General features: G+C 39.4%; 1 protein-coding gene across 1 annotated transcript in view; it reads right to left on the reverse strand.

Annotated features, from left to right (window-relative positions):
* Nucleotides 1-1,010: 1,010 nt before the first annotated feature.
* Nucleotides 1,011-22,939, reverse strand: part of LOC139474955 (sestrin-1-like) — a 55,928-nt gene continuing 33,999 nt past the window's right edge. Inside the window, exons 3-10 of the mRNA XM_071258157.1 lie at nucleotides 9,771-9,800; nucleotides 8,332-8,502; nucleotides 7,618-7,800; nucleotides 7,039-7,251; nucleotides 6,510-6,645; nucleotides 5,791-6,028; nucleotides 5,291-5,516; nucleotides 1,011-4,844 (exon numbers count right to left, since the gene is read on the reverse strand). Of these exons, the coding sequence (XP_071114258.1) occupies nucleotides 4,758-4,844; nucleotides 5,291-5,516; nucleotides 5,791-6,028; nucleotides 6,510-6,645; nucleotides 7,039-7,251; nucleotides 7,618-7,800; nucleotides 8,332-8,502; nucleotides 9,771-9,800 (1,284 nt within the window). The 3' untranslated portion in view covers nucleotides 1,011-4,757. The remainder of the gene's footprint in view (nucleotides 4,845-5,290; nucleotides 5,517-5,790; nucleotides 6,029-6,509; nucleotides 6,646-7,038; nucleotides 7,252-7,617; nucleotides 7,801-8,331; nucleotides 8,503-9,770; nucleotides 9,801-22,939) is intronic.

Here is a 22,939-nt window from a genome sequence, read left to right on the forward strand (position 1 = left end):
ATCATGACTTGTTTCAAGCTGACATGCCCTGTATTCATAGATCATACCTATATGGTTCACAGGCTCACCCAATTTTCAAGGAGGGGTGCACACAACCCAAGTCATGAGGGGTGGGTACGCAGCCCGGTGGTGAAAGTGTTTTCTTGTCAGCCTAAGGCCTGGGTTCGATTCCCCATATGGGTACTATGTGTAAAGCCCATTTCAGATGTACCCATACTCAAAAGAAGTTATAGAATGCCGACTTTTTTCAAATGACTATTACAAATAAACTATATTCATATGAGGTGAGGTGAAATGGGGTTAAACTTCACATCCAAGATTACTGCACTTATATAGCGATGTGCATGTACCTGTGTGTGTTTGTGTGGCTGCTTGTACCAGTCCGGACTGATGCCGATTTAAAGTGCTAGCCCACTGAGATACCATGCCGCAGTTTAACATGAATACCCCACTCAGACACAGTATACTGACTCCGAGCCGACCATTCCTTGTTTTAGCCCCTTAATGCCGAGCGCCAGATAAGGTAACAACAAGTACCACCTTTTAATGTCTTTTGGTATGACGCGGCCGGGGATCGAACCCCGGACCTTCAGCTCTCCGGGCGGACGCCCTATATATATATATTCATATGAAAAAGAGTGGGCTTTCTTTAACTTTTCTTTTGAGAGGAATATTCCCACACCTGTCAATAAGATCCATGACAGAACAGGTCTTCAGCAACCCATCTTGCTGTAACAGGTGACTACGCTTGTTGTAAAAGGCGACTAAGAGGATCGGATGGTCAGACTCGCTGACTTTGTTGATGCATGTCATCATATTCCAATTGAGTCGATCGATGTTCATGACGTCAGTCACTGATTTGTCTAGTCGAGACTCAATTATTTACAGACCACTGTCATATAGCTGGAATATTCCTGAATGTGCTATTAAACAACAAACAAACAAACCTTTCAATGAATTGAACCAACAGTCATACTGGTAACTTATGTATACGAATAAAAAAACAAAGATTTGTCTTGATTTGATTGATGTTTATTTTGAAGCAACATGTTATCACAACGTAGGAAAGGGCTAAAAACAATGCCTGTACAGAGTACGCCTTAGCTTGTACTAACGAGTAGTACGAACACGTGTTACATAATACTGTATGTCAGTAAACAACCCAGTAATAAATAAAGTCAAAGTCAGTGGGAAAGAGTACTCAAATCACCTATCCAAGGTCTAGGGCCATTCCACAAAGTGATGTTAACGCCATGGTGACCGAAACTCCAATTCTCTCACACGTTTCTGCTAAAGAATAGGCGGTGCAACAGTTGTCGGGCCTAGACTGATTCGTGAATGGCCCTGGCCAACCAGGAGTCCTGTTCATTTACACAGCTCACAACCTTTTGAAACCAGCAACCTGTGTATAATGGACATATTGTTTCAACACTACAGGAGGTTCATTGAGAGATTCAGGTTTCACATGGTTATCAGACCTTGATTGAATCCTGGTGCACACTCACACCACAGCTTCGTGTGGCCGACATCTCTGGGTATCTCATCCTTATAGATGTAAGCCATCACACTAGTAACAATGGATCCAACCTAGTACAGGACTATTGAATCTACAGGACTTCAGTCTAGTATTGTTTGCATTTTCAAATAAATAACTAATGCGGTCTAATCCTTTTTATATCACAAAGTTTGATATTGTTCTACTTCAAAAATAATCTACGACATAAACACTGAGGATGCTGAGATAACCATTTCTGGGGAATGACCACCTTGAACTGGGCATCTGGTAAGCGAAACTGAAACCCTACCAGATATTTTCAAGTCTTGTGGCACCACTTAACTACGGAACCCTCCCAAACATCTTACAGATGAGATAACTATGCACAGTGGTTGGTCTCAGCACACAAAGTCAAGCCTTGCTACTGTTTCCTGATCAGATTTCCTCATCAACCCTTGATTGTCTTGACCAATCAGGAAACGGTATCAAGCAGATAAATATTGAACAAACATACCATAATAATTGCACCAATAGAAAACCTGACCTATTCTGACAATGAATACCTCCAATATATTACAACAGTAACGTAGGAATGGTTAATCTCGTTGTCAGATGGATTGTAGGGTACTTTGCATGCTTAAATGACATGGCTATAGCACTAATGATAGAGAAGTAATCTCAGTGTAGCTTGCTAATGTTCGATGGCAAAAAAAACATGGTGGGAACTATTTGAGTTCATCATCTCGTGATAAAGCCTGGAGGGGCATGGTGGTTGTTGTTGTTGTTGTTGTTGTTGTTGTTGTTGTTGTTGTTGACTCTACTGATCAGTGGCACGAGACCAACATCAACATGTCTACACACATGGAATGATTGCAATGTGAGTAACATGCCCATCTGGACACAAAATAAAACGGTGACTATCAACAAGCATCTGATTACAACGGGCAGATTACATTTGTTGTATTAGTGAAGGTTACTTGGAGAGCAGATTAGTAATAGAGGGTTTGTGTCACATAGAATTCACCTGCCAAAATCCAATTGGAAATTAAATTAAAATAAAATAAAAACAAAGTAACTTCTGCATGTAAATAAACCAGGAATCTGCTTTGTGATAAGGTGCACGGCACATGGATAGAACCCTTGCAAAGTGGTGTTTGTATCATATGTATCATGATACAATAGTGTACCTTGCATCCTAACACAAGTTACAGGCAAATGGTATATTGCATCCATGACATGACTATGGAACAGACTGGTAGATCCAGGTACATCAAATCAAACATACATATAATCAAGTTTAACAATCTGTACAACTTGTAGATGTTTTAACATTTTCATAGTAACAGTTTATAGAGAGTTCAAAAAATAGTTCTCTGCCCTCACAATACTATAGACAATTCACATTCTTGTACATTGGAGTTATCAGCATACAAGTCTTCACATCACCGTTGAAGTTAGAACAGGCATTGTAATAAAACTGTGTTGATATTACCGTTAAGAATGCCATTAAATAACACATGATTACCATAATTGTCAAAATCACTGGGATAATATGCAAATGCATTGGAAAAACATGTCAAGTGTACCAAACAATTTGGAGTTAGTGATGATTTGTTTAGAAATCGAATAAAGAATCTAAAGGTTTGGAGATAAGGAATATGTTTGTACTTGAACTGAGAAATCAGTGTTCATCATTGAAACCATTCTGAGGAATCTTGGAACAACCATTATCAGCAGGAATAAAAATTTCCAGTGATTTTGAACTTGATGGCAGTGTGGAACTATCTAGACTAATAACATCAGTGGTGTTAACTGTTGGTGCAGCAGTTGATGAAAAGAGTCCTAGATGGATAGAATCAACCTTTGTCCTGTAACCATGGTTACCAAAGTTTATGTTAAAGGTATCCTTTGTTTTTCAGGATGATTTCTGGGCAAGAAACCTTACGGGTTACATTCCATCCATGCTAGTAAAGTCACATAAGATCAGTTCACAAATCAGAAATTTGTACATGTATTGGTGTAGAAAAAGGAGGCAAATCTACATATCTAAATGAAACACTACCCCTAATACAACCACCTCACACACACAGTCTGTGTTGGTCAAAGCCCCCTCCAAAGTAACCATGGAAACCTCATGGGCAACAGGAAGATGAACAGCCCTTACTATGAATCTACGATCTATGATTCTACAAACATTGCAATCATATCTGATTGAAATGAATTCATTTCTGAAAGGCATTAAAGTAAATTTTCTCTTTGTTATAAGTCTGTCCAAAACATCTGTAAATTCTGTGATCCTAAGTGTTGTAATTTTGAACCTTATCAGGCAAAACCAATTCAATATAACGTTTTACAGATGACTTGATGTCATTAGACAGCAGTAAAAAATAAACTAAAAACCTGGTCAGGGATGATTTTAAAAAAAACTCTTGAAAAAGATTTAATTCAATTTTGATCAAACAGCATATTGTAATTTTTTTTAAGTTTATCTGCACAATATTTAAATAAATTGGTTTGGCTTTATTATTTTGCGCCATGAATGACACTGACCTCTACAGGCTGTGTATGCCGATGAAGGTGAAGTAATAATAGGAACCCAGTTTTGTAGTAGTCTCACTGACTAGAACCCAATAATGCCAACATTAGAATATAGTATGCACAGTCACTGTGGCAGCAGTCGGAATGCATGTGCATGCACTCAAGTGCATGTCTGCAACTGAGCTGCTGCAGATCTTTGGATTTGCAAACATGTTCGTCACAAGTGTCACTCATGAGTCGGAAGTACATAGTGTCACATACAACAGTCTAGGAGCACCACTCCATGAAAGACAAGATCGACCTTGACCACGGAATGGAGAAGGTGACAGGTATAAAATAACGTGTGGAGATCCCCGCTCTGGGGGCAAGCATTCAGTCACCCACTGACCCACACTCGCTCACTCACCAACTCACTCACCAACTCGCTCACTCTGCTCCACACGGACCTCCTGAAATGCAGGTTCATCATGGCAGCACATACTCAGATATACATACTACAGTAAAAAATATCACAGATAGCCAGGGCAGGCCTTCCTTCACAAGGCTGCTCGCTCTAGCCAGGTGAATCCCACAGTAGGGTCCACAGGTAGGCCAACAGGCGTGGGCGGCAAGGAGGCAGACAGCACCTATGGCCATTAATGAACCACCATTTTTTTCGCCAAGTTCAAATCACCCAGCTTGGCTATCACAACACTTGCATCCTGCAACACTGGTATCCATGGTGTCACGTCATGTGACGCATCACTGCACGAAGACTGTACAACAATTCTGCCTGCAACCGGGCCTCAAACAACATCAGATTTACATGCACCTGAAAGAAATGAAAAATGTTATAAGTACAGAAAACTAGATTTATAACGAACACACTTATAACAAACTGACTGATATCACAAACATATTTTTTAGTCCCGGCCACTGCTGTATATATGCCGTACAGATGCATATTACGTACTACAGTTATTACAAACTAGAACTTGTGGTCCCTTTGAGTTCGTAATAACCATATAACCGTATATTATATGTATTTATAACCTTAATAATAAAGCATAAGTATTTAGAAAAGTATTCTACAGGAGAGGAGAAATCGCTCATTTTGATACATTCATATTTCGATGATGTTATTTTTAAATGCAGAGAAAAGTGAAAAAATGGCATTATCAATAATAATTATTAATTGATTGTTTACATGATACCAGAGATCAACAGTAGGTGTACAAGTGATGGTCCCTCAACATCGGACTAATTTAAATATCTCACCTTTTCTGAATGTTTGAACTCTCTCATCACGCCATCATAGTCCTTCTTCTTGAGTCGTTCTGGGTAGCAAGTAACTGTTTTAATATAGGCCTTCAGGTTCCTCTCCAACAACTGGTTCACTTCCCCGTAGTTGTAGTCGTCATGACGGATGCCGTACATGCAGTGGATGTAGTTCCAGATTGTCCGCCGGAATGCCGTGGTGTCTACAGATGTGTTGTCACCCATTCTGTTACAAAACAGAATTATAAATACACGAGTTGTAAAAATGTATTACTTTCTAAGCATCGACCCCCAAAGCAAATAAAAATAACCTAAACATACAACTCAAACGTCCACATTCCCAAAATATCAAATATCTGAGGAGGTCTACTTAAATCCCTGAGAAGGGGAGCCCTTGTTAGCTTATTTCCCGGATTTTCTGACATCAACAAATTTAAATATTGTTGCTGAATTATAAACTCTATTATTTACAACTGAATGAGTAGAATAACATTACTCACGTGTAGTATGTGAGATTGTATGCCACATTGAACTTCTCATCAAGGAGGTTGCCCACATCGGTGTATAACCGGTTGGCCAATGAGAAGCCTTGATCTTCCCAGGAATAGTCCTGAGCTCGAAACGTTGGAATCTCGGATGCTGAGCCCCTCTTAGCGAAGTCCTCATACTGGAACGTTGTATCATCAACATAGCACAGGATGTCAGACTTCGGGGAAGGTGGCTGTGCGTTTGTTGTGACTGAAAGATACAACACAAATATGAGTGAAAACGGAATAAATATTAGACAAACAATTCAAAGTGTTTCAGAACTATACATCACCCATTTGTGTAGGATTCCCAACAAAGTGCCATGGGCTGGCAAATGAGGCAAAAATCATGACACTGCTTTTTTTCATGTTCCTATTATCATGGATTCTGAGAAATCAGAATTTTTAAAATTCAAATTAGGAAGTTTTAGTGTGATTTGCTGCAGGCTTGGGTCTGACAATCGGCCTCTGAGCAGAGTTAGATAAATCTGTGAATAATTTTTATTTTTCAAAAGCTGTTACTCCAAAATTTAATGGAAAGTATAATTAATTAGAATCTGTTTGTTTGTTGGTTAATGTTGCCTTCAGCAACATTACAGCTATGAATTGGCATCTAAAATTTAGAGAACTCAAAATCTCCACCCATATTTTATTCCCAATATCAGGTGTCTGTAGAGTCAGTCAATACTCACTCAATGCATTCTGAGACTCGACATGTTGGAAACGTTTCAATAGTTCGTCTTGCGTCATCTCCTCCTCTCTCGCCTCTGTCAGTGCCCGCATCTTCTCCATCAGCACCGACAGACCACCGCCCTCGAACTCAGAACACTGAAAGAAACACGTGAATTGTCACCTTCAACTCAACATGATAGTGTTCAATAACACTGGACACCAACAGGGTGCTATCAGTCTATTCGGTAATGGGAGTACTGACATATCATTGTCTGTTTGTTTGTTTGTTTGTGCTCAATCCCGCAAGTCAGCAATATTTCAGCCACATGATGGCAGCCTGTAAATAGTCAAATCTGGATGAGACAATCCAGTGATTGATATTATAACAACATTCCATGGGGGTGCAATGACAAGCAATCAACTAAGCCACTGAGCCAGATAACCCAATCAATTAGCTTGCTCGGGATCAATTCTAACCCAGAAACCCCACAAGGATGACCTATAGATGTGTCATCAGAACGTAAACAAAGTTAAGGATGTGTCACTTACATTTTCACCACTTGACGAGCCGTCACTGGAGTAGTCCACCTCGCTAGCATCACTGACAGATGGGGGTCTGAATGTGTATCCTCCATCTTGATCCACTTCCTGGTTAATCCCACAACCAAAGACGAAGCTTGACAGTGCATGAAACTGTGCCATGATTACCAGTGCATGTACGACCTCACTAACTGACCAGCTGTCCTTTCCACGGGTCAGTTTCTGAAAACAGGCATCAAAACTGAAGCATGTCCACCTTGGAAAACTGGTTTGTTTTTTGTTGTTTATCACTGCACTCATCAATATTCCAGCTGTAAATAATCGAGTCTGAACCACAAAATCTAGTGATTGACATCATAAGCATCGATCCATGCAATTCTGACAGATGACATGCATCAATCAAGTCAGCGAGCCTGACCACCTGATCCTGTTAGTCGCCTCTTAAGACAAGAATAGTTGCATTATATGACAAGCATGGGTTGCTGAAGACCTATTCTACCTCGGATGTTCACAGGTCGAAAACTGGTAAACAGATTAGGTTCAAGGTCAACCCTATTTTTTAAATGGGGAACATATCAGTAAACTAACCTCAATGTGATCTTTGGTAATCAGCCATGGCCTGTGAGCTAGTATCTTATTAATTTCGTTGAGATCTTTGAGCTTGCGAGGTATCCTCTCAAGGCCCTTGAGCCAGTCAGGGTCTCCTCCTTGGAGCAGGAACTCATGGGATTGAAGTTTGATCAGGTACGAGCATTGATGCCTTCCAGCCGCCTGTACAAAACATACCACACATCATTCACTAAATATTCTACCATGTCAAATCTTAGTCCTGGCATCATTTTCAGATTTTAGTGTTAAAATATGGACCATTATTAGCTGACTAGACCAAACAGAATTTTACGAGACTCAAGCTTCGTACTAGAGGCTAATTTTACAGACTGCCATGTGATCATACAACAATAGTTAACATACTTAGTAACATGTAATAATTGTTCAAACTGAAGAGGGTCCTTGATTTTTGCTCCTGTATTATTTGAATCTATAGGAACCCTTAAATCTCCAACTGTTAACATTAGGGTTATGATTAGGACCACTGACGTTCTAGAAGTTTCCAGCATGACATAAAAAAAGAAATGGTTTCATTCCTAGCGTATCCTTGTGCTGATTAACTTGTATAAATTTTCAAAAAGCCCATACAAAGATAATATACTTATCCAATATTTTGAAATTCAAAACACATAGTTTCTTGCCCGTAACACAACATTGCTAAGACTATGCACAATAAGCAAGACAGCTACTAACCATGATTGCTATATAATGTCTGTATTCAAAAGGAAGGGGCCCATCTTCCTTCAGCAGGTAATGCTGTGTGCGGAGAAAACATTCCAGGTAGTCGGGATGATAGCCCATCAGCTGGGTGATGTGCTCGAGGCGATTGTTCTGGAGGAATGCATCAACAAACAGTGTTCTAGTCTGAAACAAAATCGGAAATATATAACTACACTTCCTGTCCTGACAAACCTGCTTCTACTGGTTTCAGACTGGTCTGCCTTCTGGGACACTAACATATTATTACCTCAAAATCAGTACATGTAGACGAAAGTGTTATTAAATATTCATAAATTATGAAAATGTTCAAATATGTCCTGATGTCGTTTGTCTTCACCAAATTACTGTAATGAAATAACCTGCACTGCAGTTAATTGCTCAGCTCATTTTATACATGTCATGTTATGATTTATGATATATATTTCTGTGACAATTTTATCCCAATGTCAAATGAGAGCTTGCATAATGGGATAACATCATAACATGGGATCCATATCTAACAGTAGCTGACTCAGTCCAGGCAAGTATTCGGCAGGTATCACACGGCTGCCCAGCTCAGAAAATGAGGCCAAATACACAATCGAAAGCTATCACCGACAGCCATCATCTGGCCCCGGGGAAAGATAGGGAATCCACCAGGCTATTTATAGACACCAGTGGCATGAGTTGCCAAGCCAATCAGGAAGCGTCTATAAATAGATCCGACAACAGTGGTTTCCATGAGCAGGGTCATTTCGCTCAGCTGTCATTTTGTTTGCCTGTTTAAACTGAAATTGCTGACTGAGGCCCCTTGTTTTTCAGCCCAAACGGAAGCGGGGTATTTCAGGCAAATCACCGTTTCAAGGGAGCGAAAGCAGTTTGACAAGCCCTTTAGTAGTTTAATAAATAACCGGTCATAATAGAACGATTGTGAACGATCATAGGAGCCGTTGAAGATTTCGTCATGTTTGATATGACCGTCATTGTTATCGGACATGCGTATACAATGAAACCAACTTCATGTTTTATTTAACAACAGGTGGTACTGGATGGGTTTCTAATATAAGAAACGACAATATCAAGCATAGGCTACTATTCACAAGTTCCCATTTCCAATAGTTGCATCAGCCACATTAATATCCGTTTCGTTCATTCGCAGATCATGCTCCCTGTTTGTGATAGGGTGGGTTGCATCAGCACATAGCCAGAAAGGAAACAAACACGTTTGTATGTGTCCAACATTGCATCAGCAAGCATAACATATCCTTCCTTTGATGGATGTTCTATTGCCAAGTGTAACGCTTGAATTGCGCCGGACAATGAACACCGTACGTCACTGACCAAAGGAGTGTCATCAAACAATGATAGGATCGCTTGAATAGGGCCTAATTCTTCACCTGCTCATATAATTAAACAAAAAGGTAGATAATTACCTTGTCATCGGGTGTGTCGACAGGCACGATCTGCAAAAAAAAATATTTTAGTTAAAACGGGGTAAAAAAATACTCGGTTTCATTGTTGTACATTTCTTTACAAGACTATGAATGGAAACTTCAGGTTGAAAGGATGTTTGGAACCCACATATTCCTTGTGGTCGACCTATTATATTTAACGCGGTTGTTTTAAAAAACAAAAAAAATAACAAAACGTCATCAGGTGGTCGTAGATGCATATATTCAATGCACAGCAGATACATCCTATGATCTTTGTCAAAGGATCGAGTTCAAATCGTGTATGCGTTAGGACCCATTGAAAGAGCTAGTGCAAAAACAGCGGTTTATTTGCAAAGTACAATTCTCAATCTTTTCGTTGGTTAAATGTAAAACATACATAGTAAGTCCTACACAAACATAGGTGAAGTGTTAGAAAAAGTACCAGTAGCAAAATAGCGAGAGAGCGGGGTTTTGAAAATTTATTCTTGTCCACATTAGAATAATCTAGCATAAGTAGCATAACAGTGATGTCATCTTCTATTTTGATATTCATTCAGCCCAAATACCGTCAAATATTTCTCAAATGTAATGAAGGAATTAAGCATTAACGGTAGAGGTTCATGTTGAAAGCGAAAGGTGCAGTTCGATCCAAACCCTTTGTTACATTCCGCTAGCTGCAGCGGTTTGACAGCTGACCCAGAAAGAGCCATGACTGCCGAACAAAGCTCGCACCGGCTATCCGCAGAAAAAAAGTTTTAGGAATATATCTATGACATTATTCAAAAAGATAATATCATCAGTGGAAACCTACATAAACAGCAGATCAAAACGCATCTAAATAACCAAGTGTCATTAATTTCTAAACACCGCACTGACGGCTTCCGAGTGGAAAACTACCGGCCTGGCCGGCTCGCCAGCTGAGCTGAGAAATGGATAGCCAGGCCTCTACCGCACAAGAAAAATCAAGAAAACACAAAGCCAACTTACTTGAATGTCACCCTCAAGTGGTTCGTAAGTCTCCATAGGAATCATATTGTAATGTGTAAACCGTTCGTTTGATTCATATACTCATAATATCACAGTAAATCCTTGTTAGCACTTCCTAACCTGCCCAACTGACGGCAGACGATAGACTGAATAGAACAGCTGATTGCGGCGATATGACCCACTGCCGACCTCATCACCATGAATACATTAACCTGAACCAATCAAATCGTTCGTTCGTTTATGCCGAGCCGAGCCGAGTCGGCACAAAGCAGTTAAAACGTCAATACACAAGCTAAAAAGCTTAGGAAATTTCCAAGCCAGGAATCAAAAGTGATAACTTTCCGTCAATACGAAAGATAATGAAGCACAATTTTTTTTTAAATCGCACCTGCACAATATTTCTTTCTTGACGTATCCTATTTGATCTACATAAACATACAAAATTGATAAATCTATTTCTATATTGCAACGATAGAACCCCGAGCCATGTATTCAGGTTGTGTATTATGACTTGAATAGTTAGCCCATTTGTATAACTATTTTTATGAAAACATTTGAAAGTTCTTCAGAAGCTCAAAGAAGCGTTGCCTGCCAGTATATTGTCGAAACAGTGTCAACAGATAATTAATTCATAATGAAATTCAAACAACTGGTTCACTTACATCCTAAGTGAATATTCACTGATAGGGATAGGCTTTTATTCCATACCCAACAGCTGCGATTCCTTGTAGTGACTTATTTATGAGACAATGTAAGCTGCCGCAGCGAGGTGTAATTCCGTGTATAACGTGACCCCCTCATCCGCATCCATACGATGCACAGCAAACACATTTATCTGACAGTGGTATGTCTTAATTAGCAATGCATGAAATATTCATTATTTTGTAAATCTAAAACGGCAACAGGTAACAGCTTCCAGTCAAAAGCTTCTCGTGTTAGTGGAGCGGCGAACGCAAGAATGCATGTCCTTGGCTTGCGCGTGTGACACGGCCTTCGAGCATGCATGTACCAACATGTCGGAAACAGATCGGAAATAAAATGCATTGGCGCGACGTAAGATGCAAATGAGATTAGTGTGTGCTATTCACACATCAACCCTGTGCCGAGGTGAGGTGAAATGGGGTTTAACGTCGCGTCCAAGATTATTGCACTTATATAGCGACGTGCATGCAAATATAGTTTTACGCCGCTTTTAGCAGTATTCCAGAAATAACAGATCTTATAAAGCACATATATGTAATTAGAGTGAGTGAATACGGTTTTACGTCGCTTATAGGAATATCCCAGCAATATCACGTCGGGGGACATGAAGCATAACCATTACACGTTGAGGTTGTACGGATTTATTTGCTAGAGGCCGTCATTTATTGTCAACATACAAAGGAAACATATTGCAAAGTAAGAAAATACACATAAGCGACCATGACGCGTCACATCGTCGTTCCACATTCACACTTGTCGGTTGATTGATTATAGGAACACATACCATTTGCACTTGGTGAGTGAGTGGGGCTTAACGCCGCTTTGAACATTAATCCAGTTTATATCACGGTGGGGCAGCTTAGAGTGGGAGGAAAGCCCGAAGAGATGCAGGTCTGAGACGTTTGGGGCGAACCGGGATTCGCACAGGTTTCTGGCATGCTCAGGGGACGCAACTCTGCACAGCTAACTGCGGCGCCTAAGACCACTGTAGTGAGTGAGTGAGTTGGGTTTAACGCCGCTTTTAACAGTATTCCAGTCATATCACGGCGTGTCAGCTTAATGTGGGAGGAAAGCCCGAAGTGATGCAGGTCTCAGACGTTTACCACTTCGCCGAAAACCACGAGCACGGGTATGGTGCTGCCAAACCTAGAAACATAATCGGGGCGAACCGGGATTCGAACCCACAATCATAGGTTTCTGGGGTGCCTAAGGGACGCAACTTCCGCACAGCGAATCGCGGCGCCTTAGACGACTGGGCCACCCGTGCCCCCAAGACAACTGTATCACCCGTTCCCCTATTTTCACTAAGTGACTGAGTGAGTTTGGTTTTACGCCGCTTTAGCAATATTCCAGCAATATCACGGCGGGGAACACCAGTAATGGGCTTCACACACTGTACCCATGTCGGGAATCGAATCGACGATCGACGGCCTTAACCACAAAGCTACCCGACCGCCCCTATTTAACAGACTTTATCAATGATTTATACCATTAACCATCATGTATCTGAACACAAAATTCAAATTAATTATACATCCAAACATGACTATTTATATGGATCCTAAAGATCTCACTCTGTATATATATGTACAGCTGTATCATCAGCCCCGCTTTGTCAAGCGAATAGCTGTTTCGTAAATATAACTATATGAATGAAATTGATCAATTGTGACGGAGTGTGGATCCATCCATGAATTATATAGTCTTTTATACGTTTCTTTACATTGACATCATGCAACCGTATAGCTAGACAAGACAAGCATCACGTCCCCAGAATAAAGTTATGTGTATGGTTAATAAACAATGTTCCATCAAGGAATCTTCGAGTATAAATAAGGGAGCCCCGCGTATGTAATTCCTGGTCTCGTGCCCCCAAGTACTAATTCCTGGTCTCTCATTCATAACCGCAGCAAATCGCACAAAGTTGAGTGTAACAATAAAACAAGAATCAGTCATAGTTTGGACTGGAGTAAACAACGGAAACTGCCTAGTCACAGATCTCAGCGAACATATTGCACCTGTACCCAAATACGTCCAGAAGCGTTATTGACATATCTATGTGATCACTGATAAACAAGAACCTAAGCTGGAGCAAACACGGCCAATGTATTGTCAACACCAACATGGATTCCTCAACTTTGACCGAATTTCAAACACTAACGTCAGTTTGGTAGTACTCAGTTAAATATATAATATTGTGTCCGTATATATACAACGAAGTGTCAGCAGTTGTTTTGCGAACAGCCTCAGTGTGAAGGTCGTGTATACCAGCATTTTCATTGGTCAGAAAGTGGGTATGTTAGTTCATACGTTGCTGATTGGTTCAAATGTGGAGGTGTGTCATCAGTGACCTTGGTATCTGAAGATCACAAGTGTGGTTTCATCTCTGCCGACGAGCACTGAACAAACGTATTCAGAACTGGCTTCGTGTCAGTGTGACCGCGTTCAGCTTTCCAGAACGATCCATTCATGCTCAGTGAGGTCTAGGCAAATAATGCGCTCGATCTATAGCTAATGTCCGTAGAACACTGTCATCGTCAGCATGTGTGTGGCGTTTGCAGTTTATCAAAAGCATTATGAACGTATACGCCTGGAAAAATATATTGAAGATTTCGCTGATGAAAACGGTTGTAAAAAATGTCCATTCACAGTTTTGTTGATATTCGTTCAATGATATCCTGATGAAGCTAAGGCGTTTGTTGGACGGTGGACAGATATTATATTATTTGGGTTTTTTTAAAAATAGCGTAAATGAAAATAAATAAAAACAATTGCGAAAGTATGTTTTTTTTATATACTGACATATTTCAAGATTCAATAATATTTGCCCATATATATATATGCCTACCTATCTATGAAATACGCAATGATGTTTGTGAAACTAACAGACAATACGCGGAACAGCTCGTGTATATATATACTGTTCCTCTTCCGTTTGCATTTAACCAGGACACACGTCACAACAAATCACCGTCAGTCAGTGCATTGAGAGTGATCAAATGTTTAATTGTTCATTACCTATTTTGAAACGCGACCATAACAATGATACCGGTCTCGGAAGTAAAAGGGCTTTTCCGCGTTTGTTTTTTGCACCAAAGCTTTTCACACGGCGATCCGTGCGACGGTGAACTTCTGAAGGGTGTACATGATTACATAGCCTCAGTGTCGGGCACAAATAAACGTCAACAGCCCCTTATTACAACAAATACTTGAATGAAAACATTATATCATATTTAACTGCTAAAGTACACAAGGACGGATCCAGCATCCAGCATTTTTCAATTTGATTTTCAGGTGTGGGGGGTGTGGGGGTGGGGGTCGGGGGGTGGACCCACCCACCCTCTTCAGGATCCGCCTATGGTATATGTGACGCAGGGCACACGAAGCCGTGATAAAGCCAAGCACCTTAATACACCTCTCAGCAGTACGCATCATATCCTAACTCATAGGTCTGTAATGTGTTATAATGGTGTGATATATTTTAATCGAATAAAAAATACAAATAGTGGTACATTATCAAGTTCCACATAATTCTATTTGAGCGTTTAATCAAATTAAATACGCAAGCAAACTTGTGAATACTCGTTTTTTAGGACCTTACCAAACCTGTCTCATCCATATTGAGCCGTCCAACTGTCATGCAACAACGCCTTGGCTCTGTCTCGGGCGTGCCTCCAGTGCTGTAAATCTTGCGATCTCGACACGTGTGGTTAAAAATAACCATGATGTAACGCATGTCAAAGTACCGTTTTGATGTGTGCTTATTTGTATGGACAAGTATAATCGGGTTTCGTCAAACGAATGAAAATCATGCCACCTTGTAAACTCGACACATGCACGTGCTGTCGTTTAGATATACTGAATTAATTCTTAATGTCATAAAGTGCGTGAGTGAATGTTGTTCAACGTCACAGTCGGCAATATGTCGACGGGCTATAAATAATCGAATTAGAACCAGGGAAACCTGTGGCTGACAGCATGAGCACAGATCAAACCTGACTACCTGATCCACTTCTAGTCGACTCTTACAAGCATAGGTTAACAAGGACCACTTTTAGCCCCGGATCCGTAATTGATGTAAAGTATTAAATCGTTTATCAATTAAACACTTTACGTTAATTAACTGTATATTTAATTATTAATTACAAAGTTAGCGATCTTAGCACTACGACAATCGTAAGCCTACTTTAAAGTATGGGAGTTACGATCACCTTAGCGCTAAGATTGGTTTGTGGAAGTGGATCTTTTGAGGCAGAAAGCATTGTCATCGTGGAAATGGCCTAAGGGGAGCAAACTCTTGCACAGACTTTTCGCAGGCCGTCATGCGTAAGTTCTATTTTTAGCATCCTAGCTTGCCGACAACACTTCTTGATTATTGGAAATACGGACAGGTAAATCGCGCTTACAAATTACAATGTGCGGATCAACCAGATTGTTTTCAGACTTAATAAAGCAAGCTTAAATAGGCATATAATCTTGGTATATACCTACATTATAATACTTTCAAAATGTGTTTGTTTGGACATAAATTTGAGCGAACAATAACGACACGACGTACTTCATATTCTAGCATGCATGTGATCATCACTATTTATGTTTTAAGTCACGTCACCACAAAAATACACTATTCGTACGGAAGACAAATATCATTCAAATTAAGTCATCTTTCCCCAATTTCACTAAAGTAAAAATATTATTCATCTAATTTCAGTTTCATTTGAACCTCTAAACAAACACTAAGGAATAGCAAAATAATACGTAATAAATGCCATGAAAGTTGTCAGTTTTGTTTTTCTATCTTTCATGTCTTATCTTTTTATGGGACCTAAATTTCTTGAGCAAGATGACAGTATCGATTGAATGTATGATCCAAAGTGATCCAGGACAATCACCTCAATCTCCTTCAGCAAACATGGAATGACAACATCTGACATTGGGTTATACTGGTGATTTTACTCGTGCTTCGTTCAATGTGTAATGCCCAAGGCACATGAAGTATGAACAGAGTTATTCCCCTTCCTTGGTGAAACTCGCCCGTCGCTCATCATGTGCATAACTTCAACTAATTTGATGTGTTTTGTTTGTTGTTTAACGCCACACTCATCAATATTCTGGCAATATGACTGCGGTCTGTAAATAATCAAGTCTGGACCACACAATCCAGTGATTGACACGGGTCCAACCAATTTAAACATAAGTACATACCATAGTACTTGGTTCAATAGAGCATGGCTATAAAATACTGTGTGTGACTGAAAATAGTTTATTTTGAACATCTTTTTGTTTTTTTAGGAGTATTAACATGCCAATGATAAATTGATCAAGAACCCCTAAAAGAAAAATAACAAACGTGTCTCACTTCATATTCATGCATTCTTACATCATTTGCATATATTTCCATGTGATGGAGGAATCTCTCGGCAACAGATGGAGATGTGAAAAACAGTTACATGAGAATGAATAATAGCTTCAGGTGTGTCAGCACAATTTTCCACCTGTTCAATGCCTTTGAGTGAGTGAGTAAATGAGTATTGTTTTGCTGGTTTTAGCAATATCAATCTGGAACGAGTCCAAATTTACTACCCGGGTACCCTCCACCCTATTACCCGACCCTACCTGAGTAAATATTTAGAGATAGGTACAAACTGTCCGATTTGGAAAAGTGTGACCGTAGCCCTGACAAAATGTATTTAGATACATGTGCAAAACAATCTGGTCATGCATACACTGACGTTTACTGCATGGAATTTTATCTTTATTCGAACATATGAAAGGAATGGGTGCATAGTCAGAAAGAAATGGGAACATTTGTGACTTGTAGTGTAACAATAGAGCTTTAGATAGTTTTTGTCATAAAACAATATATCGCGTGACTAACCATGGGTCCGGGTAGTCATGTGGGTACCCGAGTCCTACTTAGAACCCACCCTCCCTGAGGATGCGAGTTACCTGTCCCAGCCCTAATATAAAGGCAGGTACATTATGCCCAATTCGGGAATCGAATTAGGGCCTTTATATAACCACTTGGCTACCCCCACTGCCCCTTAATGTATCAGAAATACCAGTAAATGAGATCACTCAAGCGTAATTGCCCAACCGCAATCTTATGATGCATTAACCGCACCACTCGGATCAGTTTTATTATTTCTACATTAAATTGACAAAGGGGACAACCATTTGATATTTAGTAGGAGGCCTGTGATTCATAATCATCATCATCATCATCATCATTACACCAACAATAAAAATGTATGTTGCTATTTGTTCTATTTTTGAACATTGTCTTAATGGTTTCATCCCATTTGCATCTTCCCAAGGTAAGAGAATTAACTGACTATAAAAGTCCAGTTTCCACCCTTGCCGAACTAGGCTGGTATTATGGAGTTACATTTTGGCTGGACTAACGAGTCTATACATAGTCCAATAAAACCGTGCAACGAAATCAAAATCTGGTTAAGCTGTCATGCAGATTTCGGTCAATTGCAGGATTTGCAAAGTATGTACACCGCAAACTCGTCAGCAGAAATTTTCCAAACCTTTTCATGTTTTTCATCAAGGTGCTCATGTGATTTGATGCATTTCGCGATTTAAGACCCGTTTTATCACAATATAGATCTTGATTATCAATCAGATCGTCCTGACTGGGCGCCACCATTTTGTGTAAAGCAAACGGAAGCGATAAGAGAGGTTGAATCCGATTGGTCCATAGGAGAGGCATAGAAGGGACGTAACTCGTAATATTTACTGGTTGCGCTACGATCGAGCCCAGGAATTCCAGCCTAGTTCGGCAAGGGTGGAAACTCGACTTTTAAAGTCAGTTGACACTTTTGCCTTGGGAAGATGCCCATTTGTGACATAACAGCTCCATTTAACATTGTTCACAGCCTAATTGCTGGATTTGATGTTGCCATGAAAACTCACTCATGCAGATTGTCTCAGTTGGCAAATTTGAGAGCTTTCTTAGCTAGATTAACCAACAAAGAAATTATGATATCTCCAGATGTATTTAAAATAAATCTGTCAAACGAAGACATGTATTTAAGTCTGGGTAGGTAAAAGCAATATCAGCCTTATGGTAGATTATATAGAGTAAAGTTTCTTATCTTTCAATATGTTGTCTTCTGTGAGCACCAAAATTGCAAACCTAAGATAAAATGTCAGATACCAATCTGACAATTGAGAATAACTATGATGATATAGACTTCATCTAACTGTATGCACAGCAAACCAATTGTGAAGGCAGCCAAAGTAGCTTAATGACATTTTCAATGGTATCACATTCTTCGTCCCTTTCAGACAGCCTCCCTGGTCTAGTGGATAGAGCATTTGCCTCAAGAGCGTGCCGTGTCATACCAAAAGACATTAAAAGATGGTACTTGTTGTAACCCAGCCTGGCGCTTGGTATTATGGGGCTACAACAAGGACTGGTTGGCTCGGAGTCAGTATACTGTGTCTGAGTAGGGTGTCCATGTTAAACTGCGGCATGGTATCTGAGCGGGCTAGCACTATAAATCGGCATTAGTCTGGACTTGTACAACTACAAGCATACAGACAGACAGACAGACAGACAGACAGACAGACACACACACACACACACACACACACACACACACAGCTACATAAGCACAGTTATCTTGAGTGTTATGTTTAAGCACATTTCACCTCACATTTCCTATTGAAAATGCTCTTAACATGAGAAATGTCAGAAATATGTTTACACTGTCAGGGTCACAAGACTAGACAAAGCATACAACCCTATATAATAACTTGGCTTCTGTACATTTCAAGACAGTGTTATTCCACTGAATGTTTCATGGTACAAACAGTGAATGTTTTATGTACAAACAGTGAATGTTTCATGGTACAAACACAACATTTCATGGTACAAGCAGTGAATGTTTCATGTACAGTGAATGTTTCCTGGTACAAACAATGAATGTTTCATGGTACAAACACTGAATGTTTCATCATGTTCATGTACAAACACTAAATGTTTCATGGTACAAATGCTGAATGTTTCATGGTACAAACACTGAATGTTTCATGGTACAAACACTGAATGTTTATTGGTACAAACACTGAATGTTTCATGATACAAACTGAATGCTTCATGTACAAACACTGAATGTTTCATGTACAAACACTGAATGTTTCATGATACAAACACTGAATGTTTCATGTACAAACACTGAATGTTTCATGTACAAACACTGAATGTTTCATGATACAAACACTGAATGTTTCATGTACAAACACTGAATGTTTCATGGTACAAACACTGAATGTTTCATGATACAAACACTGAATGTTTCCTGTACAGTGAATGTTTCAGGTTACAAACACTGAATGTTTCCTGGTACAAACACTGAATGTTTCATGTAAGTGAATAATTCCTGGTACAAACACTGAATGATTCATGATACAAACACTGAATGTTTCATGTACAGTGAATGTTTCAGGTTACAAACACTGACTGTTTCCTGGTACAAACACTGTATGTTTCATGATACAAACACTGAATGTTTCATGTACAGTGAATGTTTCATGCTACAAACACTGAATGTTTCATGTACATTGAATGTTTCCTGGTACAAACACTGAATGTTTCATGTACGGTGAATGTTTCCTGGTACAAACAGTGAATGTTTCCTGGTACAAACACTGAATGTTTCATGTACACACAGAATGTTTCATGGTACAAACACTGAATGTTTCATGTACATTGAATGTTTCCTGGTACAAACACAGAATGTTTCCTGGTACAAACACTGAATGTTTCATGGTACAAACAGTGAATGTTTCATGTACAGTGAATGTTTCATGTACAGTGAATGTTTCATGATACACACAGAATGTTTCATGGTACATACACTGAATGTTTCATGTACAAACACTGAATGTTTCATGTACAAACACTGAATGTTTCATGTACAAACACTGAATGTTTCATGTACAAACACTGAATGCTTCATGTACAAACACTGAATGCTTCATGTACAAACACTGAATTCTTCATGTACAAACACTGAACGTTTCATGTACAAACACTGAATGTTTCATGTACAAACACTGAATGCTTCATGTACAAACACTGAATGTTTCATGTACAAACACTGAACGTTTCATGTACAAACACTGAACGTTTCATGTACAAACACTGAATGTTTCATGTACAAACACTGAATGTTTCATGGAACAAACAGTGACTTTCTTTCCCCAACGTCAGTGAATCATCATGACCTTTGTCTTGTACAGAGAGAAGCAAACAACAAAGGTCTGAAAGATCAAAATCCAAAAGAAAAGATAATTAATTGCAACATAACAGTTCCCTCCCAGACTCCTGAAGTCATCCACAAGTACACGTTCCACCCCGTCGCGATCGCCTGTGATGGTATTTTCACATGTATTGATTCTGTGTTGCAGCGAGTGCTGTTAAAAGCAAGTAATGGCTGCGGTAGACGCACAGTGGTTATTTCAAGACCCTGAGTCAGCTGCTAAAAGTCCTGTTAAACTATATAGGCAGACACTAACGCAGGAACAGAACCAAGCCGTTAACTCCAGATAAACACTGTACTATGACCTCTAACCTCACATCCCAGGATACAACTGCCGTGGAACATGCTTTGCACACAGAAATTTCCATTTTTAAAAAAAAGACTTTTTTGGGTTGAAACCGAAGTGTGCAGATCTCATGGGCAGTCATGTGAAGGTCTTTGATTCTTATCACTCAATAAACCGATTCAGCTTCTTGTAAGCTGCCATCTGAACCTTAAAAACTCCTGATAGGATTTTAAACTAGGGGTGACTATTGGTCTGGAAATCACTATAGCGATAACTATTGATATTGCAAGCAACTATTGCGATAAATGTCGATAGTTCTCAGTGTATCATTTTAGAGTTGAATTAAACCTTGGAACTGAAATTTCCTTTGAATGTGATAACCATAACAACAAATAAAAATTTAAGTTTGGGATATGACTGATTTGTTTTTACCCTAATAACTTAAGAAAAAGAAACTTCTATATTACCATGTGTAAATGACTACCACTCATCATGCTCATGACCAAAAGAAAAACAATTTTGAACAGCATTGTATGTATTTTATTGAAACTGTAAAACTATGGTAAATAGTAAAAAATACAATCGAAACTATCAATATTCCTAACTGAAATCGATACTATTGATGGGAGACTTATTTAACAATCAATTTATTGACTTTAATAGCTTACCAATAGCAATATATCGATATTTCGATTTATCGTGACACCCCGATGTGAAACGTCCATTGAGCTTTAGCATCAGCAACTGGTTCACCTTCCAGAAGTTGATAAAAGGTCCAGAATTATTCAAGTCCACTGACCTGTGGCTATTCGTTCATAATTCCAGTCCCCAGATTCCTATGCTTGTCGCGAGAGGCAACAAAATGAATTTAGGTGGATAGGCTCTATGGCTCCAATTGTGTGGATCGACGTTCATGATGTCGGTGACAGGATTGTTTGGTTCAGACTTAATTATTTACAGACCACTGGAATATTAATGAGAGTGGCGTAATAAAACAAACAAACAAATTTATGTGCACCAGAGTACGTAGTTTTATTGAACACCTCCGGGGTTCGCATTTCGGTCAACCTACATTAACCCATGGCTTCATTCCCGTGTTTCTTGCAAATTAGATTTCATTAGCCAATTTGATTTGCTGCGCTACTCAGGCTAACAGACCAATCAGAATGCGAGTTACAAACCAGCCTCAATGTTGGGTTGAACACATCAACATGGTGGCCAGACCCGTTGATTAACAGTACAATAGTTTGCAAAATTTGCGAAATTCAACATGGAAAAGCTGATTGACACACAAATGAAAGCCCTCAGAATTCTTGTTGATGGAAAGTATATCTTCATGTTGACCTCCCTGGTCCATTTCCTTTAGTCTTTATCTCGACATTTGATGGGTTGGCAAGATGATAATGAAAATCAAGCGTGGGTAATTTAAGATCACGAGAACTATAGGGATAGATTCAAGGATAAGCATGATAAGTGCAGGTTGACTGAAATGAAAGCCGTGGACATATAGAGGATGTATGGAGACCAAACTGAATTATTCATTTTTCAAAAGACACAAAGGTCTTTTGTTCAATGTTTCATACGATGATGGCAATATTCTGGTGGAGTGTGGTCCGTAGGATCGTTAGGAAGGTGTCCGTTATCATGAATAAACTGTTCTTTTTTCAAGAGATGTTTCTTATCCATTTTCTAATGAATCATGTTGTTTTAGTATATATGTTTAAGAAATGGTTTTGTTTGTTTTGCTTGTTTGTTGTTTAACGCTGCACTTAGCAATATTCCAGCTATATGACGTCAGTCTGTAAAAAAATCGAGTCTGAACCAGACAATCCAGTGATTGACATCATGAGCATCGATCCACGCAATTGGGATCGATAACATGTATCAACTAAGTCAGCGAGCCTGGTCACCCGAACCCA

This window comes from Haliotis cracherodii, unplaced genomic scaffold (genome assembly GCF_022045235.1).
Source record: "Haliotis cracherodii isolate W230 unplaced genomic scaffold, xgHalCrac1.p SCAF_3, whole genome shotgun sequence".
NCBI classification, from domain to species: Eukaryota; Metazoa; Mollusca; class Gastropoda; order Lepetellida; family Haliotidae; genus Haliotis; species Haliotis cracherodii.